The 7,385-nt window shown below is 29.2% G+C and overlaps 1 protein-coding gene across 2 annotated transcripts in view; it reads right to left on the minus strand.

Moving 5' to 3' along the window:
- Positions 1-7,385, minus strand: part of LOC106468920 (FAD synthase-like) — a 48,541-nt gene that overhangs the window by 19,091 nt on the left and 22,065 nt on the right. For both annotated transcript variants that reach the window (XM_022397325.1, XM_022397326.1), the window contains 3 exons: positions 6,796-7,033; positions 3,346-3,472; positions 642-722 (listed from right to left, as the gene is read on the minus strand). In XM_022397325.1, coding sequence (XP_022253033.1) covers positions 642-722; positions 3,346-3,472; positions 6,796-7,033 — 446 coding nt within the window. The remainder of the gene's footprint in view (positions 1-641; positions 723-3,345; positions 3,473-6,795; positions 7,034-7,385) is intronic.

Raw genomic sequence — 7,385 nt, forward strand, 5'->3', positions numbered from 1 at the left:
TGTTATGTTAAACTTATATTAAAGTTTTTCTTCATTACCCACTCAAGCCGTCTCCAGCCATTATAAATAAATTCAGTTGAATATAAATGATACCTAACTTGTTCTCTCTTCTGGCAGTACAGAAGACAAGATCTTCTTACACATACATTAAGTTTATAGATAATTAATTACTTCAATATTGTGGTTACATAATATTCAGTTGAAAAATCAAATGTTAATACAAGTGTTCTTCAAGAAAATTTTAATTTCTTTACATAAATCATTATGAAAATTTTATGCATCTATTTGAAATGAAATAATTAAAGGGCCTAAAAATTTCCTTTTTCTATAGATTTTTTCTTTGTAGGGAAACTTGTTTCATATGGAAATGAATGACATTAAAATGGAAAAAAATGTACTTTGATAAGAATAAAGCAAACGTTTTGCCTAATTAGTTTTCAGTAAAGGACATTATGGTACCTCATTGTTAGATTTTTTAACAAGAATAACATAAATTATAGTATTTTGAGAAAATCCGAGATATTAGTAACTTTCCTTAAGGTAACATTTGCCTCCTTTTAATATTTCTCAGTGCTAGAAAGAACTTAATACATATTCAAGTATTCGATATTGTTAAACATCTTCACTAAATTTCACCTTACCTCTTTAGACATGCATGGATTAAATGTAGCAGTGCTGTACAATCTTTTCCTCCATTAAAACTTAGGCATATTTCAGACATTCTGTTGGGTAAGATATCAAAATAGAAAACATAAAACCTCCATTTAGAGTTGTTTCCAAATATTTACAATTACAAAAAATGCATAAATAACATCAATCTAAAATTTGTTTTGAAATGTTACATATTAAATATCTTCAAATAAAGGTTATATAACCATGAATCAAATGAAACAAGGCTGCTCTTTTGACAGTCCCAGAAAAATATGAACAGTTTTTTTCTTCAGTACACTGCTTTTGTATCACAGTTTCTAAAGTCAGCTGGTTGAACATTTTGGCTGACAAGAAATGTTTTCAAAATTAAACATTAATGAATCTGGAGGATAAGTCATACCTCATGAGATTCTCTTATTTCAATAATAAAGTATTTACATATACATGTACTAATATTTGCAGAATACCAACTACTATACAGGGTATATTGTTACAGCATTTTTAAAATTCTTTAATGCAAAAGCTGCTCAGAAGTATACCATTCCACTTTACTTTGAATACATAGACTTCGAATATAATAATATACTTCTGTTCAGTTTTAAGCCAGAACTCTTTTAACTGAACAAGAGATGAGTGTATGACAAGAGTTAGAAGGCAACATCCTTCAAAAGCGTGAAGGAAAAAGAGAGAACACATTAGGATAACTTACATCCAAAAATTACATAAAGCTAGCAGCAATCAGTAGAAGCACTACAATCTCTTGAATGCCTTTGGGCAAAAAAGCACTGACTTTGTATCCACTTGGTCTAGGCCCATAACTTGTACACAATAACAACTGTGGTCAAACTAAATGTAATAAAATAAAGTCCAAAACTCACAAACATGCATTTTTAGGTTCACAAAGCTGATGATGAACCCACTGTAAAGCCTTGGAGCCTCATATCTTACACATAAAGTTTAAAATATTTAAATGTCCCTGATAACCCCGTATAAGCAGGTTTAAATTGAAGCCCCAATTTCAATCACAGATAGCATTGGGATATACCTAGATGTTTCAGAAAGAAACAAAAGTTCCTTCACCAATGTCATTCTGTCACAATAAGAATATCAACATGTAGGGAATATAATACAACTGGGGGCAAAAATTCCAAAGTGAATAACATCACCAACTGCAAGACCATCAGAGAATCTCGAAAGAAAATTACAATGTGATGCAAATAAAAGTTCCATTGGTGGTTCACATATATATATATTCTAAATGATAGTAAGCTATTAGCACCCAAAATAACTATTGTGAATTAGATTTTTTTTATATAACTTTCTTAGGGATAGGATATAGATTACCTTGAAAGCACTAAGAACAAAAACAACTTGACTAGTACCATAAAAAAACTCTCCATTAATCAAATTGCATTTTCTGGAAATAATAACTATAAGCAAGAAAGAGTGTGGCAGTAAACAAGTTATTTTGATGAGGTAAGCTACTAAACTTTGCTTCCACCACGTGATTACAAAATATGGTCATAAATAATGATAAACCTAAGACAACAACTGCACAATACATATGATTCATATAAAAAAGGAGTAAACAGGAAGTCTAGGGAACAAATAATTAGAACTTCTAAAATATATTTCTTCACAACCAACATAAACAAAGCTTTGAATGAGACTTAAGGCAACAGCTACTATTAATACAAGGTTTGAAATGCTCATGCAAAATGTATATAATACAGAGAAAAAAAGACAGTTAATAAAGCAGGTTATTTATTTGCTAAGAATAAAGATCAAACTGAAAATGCTAAACAACTGGTACCACACAAGAATAAGAAAATTCTAAATATTAGTATACTAAAGGGAAATACTATCAAAGTTAAAAAATATATATATATATACAAACGTATATATTAGTATACTAACAGAAAACACTATCAAAGTTAAAAATATATATACATACACACACTTATATATTAGTGTACTAATGGGAAACACTATCAAAGTTAAATGAAATTAAAATTAAATGAAATCAAAAAGAGATACCTAGTACAATCTTAAACTAATGATACCTTGTCAATTTCTCCTCTTTCAATTTTTTCTTTCTCATCTACATAATTTTGCATACAGTTTTCCTTATCATATTTATAGACCAAACACAGTATAACATGTGATACTTCTCCTACCTGGCCTGTGTCTCAACAGTTCATTACCAAATACTATAAAATTTTCTTATTGTGAAGTAAGAAGAAGTGACCATTATAAAATTAAGTATCTTGTTCATCTTCACTACAAAGCCCCCACAGCTGAAAGGGCAAGCATGTTTGGTGGGATGTGGATTCTAACCAGTAACCCGAGGATTGCGATTTGAGCGCCCTAACCACCTGGCCATGCCAGGCCTCATTCAAAAAGAACAGGTATCAAATATTTCTTCATGCTAAAAAAGTATTAAAAGCTTTAACATAAAATTAATGCATAAAACACTGTCGAACTACACACTAAATAATCTTCTGCACATATGAATTATTACTGGAGGAGGATACCTGTGACTCGTTATTCAAGAAGGTCATGAAACAATGTCACTGTGTAAGATTAGTAGTAGGAGAGATCGTAAAAGTTAATTAAGATATTTAGTTTACTGTCTATTTGGAATGCATTTAACATAAACAAATACATACCCATACATAGTGTAAGAACACCTACTTGTACTTTTTCAAACAGCTTTCAATTACTTTTACTGCACCGTCTACAGATGGTTCTTCCTCAATAAGCTCATACACTCGTTCTCCAGCCTTTTCTACAGCATTTCTATCATAAGCTACCACAGCTCCTTTAAAATTATACATATTTTAAATATGATCCACATGATCTTAAAAGCATACAAACACCACATAACTTTTTACAATTAAATAACCACATCTAAGGTAGAAATAGCACACCACAGATCCTGTAATGAAACCAAATAACTTAATATTTCTTCTATAAGAAACATATTACTGCAGAATTGAGGACAAATATTACACAAATATTTCATAAAGTTGTCTTTTTTCTCCTCACTTTTGTAATTATGGAGTTTCACCCAGTACCAATGGTTTCAAATTTTAATTATGTAATAATGCATTTACATGATAGTTAACCTCAGCTTCCTAAAGAATGTGTGAATGAATTAATATTACAACAGTAAGAATTTGACAATTACTTTGAAATCTATGATTTTTTCTTTTTATTAAATCTAACTCAAGAGGACCTTAATGTTATTATTATTATTATGTAAGTGATTATTTTCATAAAAACTTAATATTTTTTAAATAGTTCAAAGTCATTAGAAAGCTAAAATTTTATATTTTAAGTTAAAATTTAAGAAACTGACTGGCCATGTACAGTTCTCCAACTCTGAGGAATTTACTGATTAAATAAAAACTGTTTTCTTTTACTTTAAGAGAAAATATTGAAACTTTTATACCAGAAAACGCAATTTGACCTAATGTTTTCTTCTACTAGTTCAAAATTCCAAAACTACACAATAAAATGCTCGTTATTAATATAATATAGAATAAATACATTTTATAATGATATTAAAATATTTTGATTGACACTTTGAACAATAATAATGAAATTTCAAATTTTAAAGCCTAATACTTTGCATCAGAACTAAATGAGCTAGACAATAAATTATACATCTTAGGATTTTGTTAGAGTTTCATAACTATTCCTACCTAGTAGTGAACATCTAATTATTTATTTCAAGTTTGCCCTTTTATAATTTTTCAAATTTCAACACTTAGACCATTATCTTATAATTTTAAATTATCATTATCTTTCGCTAAAATAATCAACTTTAAATTTTTCACCTGAGTTAACTATGAAATAACGAACATTTATATATTTGTAACTTTTATCAGGTTTTTTCGCATGAAGCAAACAAACTAATGAATCCTCAGCTGTTTTTATATAGAATATTATCATATGTTAATCCTGATTTCTTTAAATGAATATATTTGACAATTTTCAATCTTTTATTATGGCACAACGTTTTGGAAGACAATACTAATTAATTTTCAAATCAATAAACTTGGATTTAGAATGTGTGCACTTATGTTATACTGAATCTGCATATTTTATCCTAATGCTCTGGCATAAATCATCGGCTCAAGCCAACAGCATAAAGATGACTTGAAATCACTCGGTGTTAAATCTAATATTCATAGTTGTGTTAAATATATATCAAAAAGCTAAGATAAGATTTGAAATCTATATTTAACAAATAATGACACTAAAATATGTGCAATCTTTAAAATGTAACATGCAAAACTAAACAAAGAATCTTTTCTTATATAAAAACCTGAAATAAATATAAACACTTATTATTATATTATATTAGTATTATTATTATATAGTGTAATGTAGTCAATGTGTACAGAGCTTCAGATTATGGCAATTATATATTTTGTTTGCTATCCACTTTATTAAAATTCATTTATTTCATGTACATGCAGTTTTCACATCACACGTGATAATTTTTGCTCTCGATAACTCCTGTTCTGTGCCATTCCCCTGAGATAGTACCTGGTCTGCCCGTGGGAAACATAGCTGTAAAGGTAAATTTAGCACATGAAAATGGATGGCAGTTTTCTCCATTTGTAGATCAGATAACAATCTTCCTCAATTTTCTACTGGGAATGATCAGTCATGGAGGAAGTGCTAATTGCCCTGGGAAGGTATGAAGTTGTATTTTCAAATACATAAAATTATACTTTCTCAGACTGAAACAGTCTAACAGTTTTCAACTCAACAGATATAGATTGAGATTAAAAGCTTAGAGAGAATAAAGCAGCTACAATTCTACCGTAAAGGTGATCATCCTCTGTGCTAACATACACACTGGAGTGTTACTGACTACATTTTTTTTTTCACTGTGTGTTTATACTTTTGTCCAGTTCCTTTCTTTGCTCATACTCAGTTTCAGAGATATTCAAAATTATTTCACAGTATTTCCTAATCAAACCTCCAATTATATAGTATACCTATCTTACTCACTCTTGGGAAAATCAGTTACACCTGAAAATATGACACAGAGATAATCATATAATGGTATGTCTTTACAACAATCCATACTAATCTAAAGCAAATACCATCACCTGTTTCATATACAGAGAATAAAATATTGCTAATATAATTATTCTTAAAATTATAAAACTCAAAAATTAAATACAAAGTATTTTCTTTCATTCAAGCTAACATTGTTAACTGAAAGTTTAAATTACAAAGATAATTATTCTATTACATACTAATTGAACAGGAAAGATAGCTTTCATAAAATATACTTGTTGTTTATCAGAGAATTTACTTTTTCTATAGAACTTTGTTTTTTTACCTAACCTACATAAGCATGATTAAGTTGTATCTCATATTTATAAAATTGTTAATTCATTATACACTTCTAATTTAAAACATACTAAATTTTGTTAATGAAATTTTCTGTAGTAGGAAAGAGTCACAGAAACTATCTACTGTTTCATGGGACAGCTGTTTGTTCCTACTTTACCTTGTGTATGTAGGATTAATCTATAGTTGCCACAAAACTCGGATATTTTCAGATTCTTCTGATTTAATTTTCTAGTTGATTAAATAAAGAGAGAATATGAAACATAAGAGAATTTTTGGGATTATTATCAGGAATGATTTCTGGTCTGAGAGAGAAAGGATTTAAAAGTAAAGTGTTACCCTTGTTTTAGCAGTTCTATTTAAAGATAACTTTCATTTACTTTTATTTAAAAACAACTTATTTACCCCTTTTGTGAAAATAGTTTTGATTATTTTAACTTAATGTACAACAACAAGATACTTCAAGAGCTAGATGGTTAGCAGTTGTTCCAGCAAATCTTAAGTTTCGTGTCTAAATTGTTTGTTTTGGTTCATTGTAACACAGAGGCTTGTCTCTTTCCTTCCACCCACAACAAATCACTACTATTCCCCTGCCGACTAAGTTAATGAATCTCTATTTTTCGGGCATCGGGTAATTATGTGTGTGGTTACAATGAAGCAAGTCCTTCAAAAAACAAAACTAGCTCTAACATCACGTGTTTGTTTTTCATGTGTTATAAAATTATATAAAATGCTATGTTAAGAATTTAGCTGCAGACATAACAATACCTTCAGGGAGACAGTTGAGTAAGTAATCATGAGCAGCAATGATGTCCTCCTCCACCATGCTTTCCAAAGTCAGTCTAACCCTGTAATAGCTGTGGCCAAGTGCTGGATAGGAACCTATCATAACCTTGCCTTTGAACTTACTAACAGCAGCATTAAGCACAGGGGTAATGCTAACTTCATCCTTTTTTATATACATTTCCCTGTAGTGTTTACGGAGGTTTGGATTACTAAACAAGTACTAAATGAAAATAAGACAAAATCATCAATCACAAGGAAGTAGAAAAAATATCTTTGTTAAACAGACACTAAAGGAAAATTAGAATAGCATCTGTAAGTTATAAAATTCAGTTTGTAGAGAGTAACTTTAAAATAAGAAATCAACACAAAATAACTAAGTATCAAAGGCAAAATAAAATAAAATCACACTGAAAGTTTCAATGAAAAGAGTTTTACTAATACTAATACATTTACAATTAATAAAATTAATTATCACTTAATATCTTTAAGCAGCTTAATGCTATTACCTTATATATCATTGTAGATAATTATTTACAACCCACACACAGGTTGAATTTTCTCATTTCAATCAA

Source organism: Limulus polyphemus, unplaced genomic scaffold (assembly GCF_000517525.1).
Source record: "Limulus polyphemus unplaced genomic scaffold, Limulus_polyphemus-2.1.2 Scaffold3222, whole genome shotgun sequence".
Classification (NCBI taxonomy): domain Eukaryota; kingdom Metazoa; phylum Arthropoda; class Merostomata; order Xiphosura; family Limulidae; genus Limulus; species Limulus polyphemus.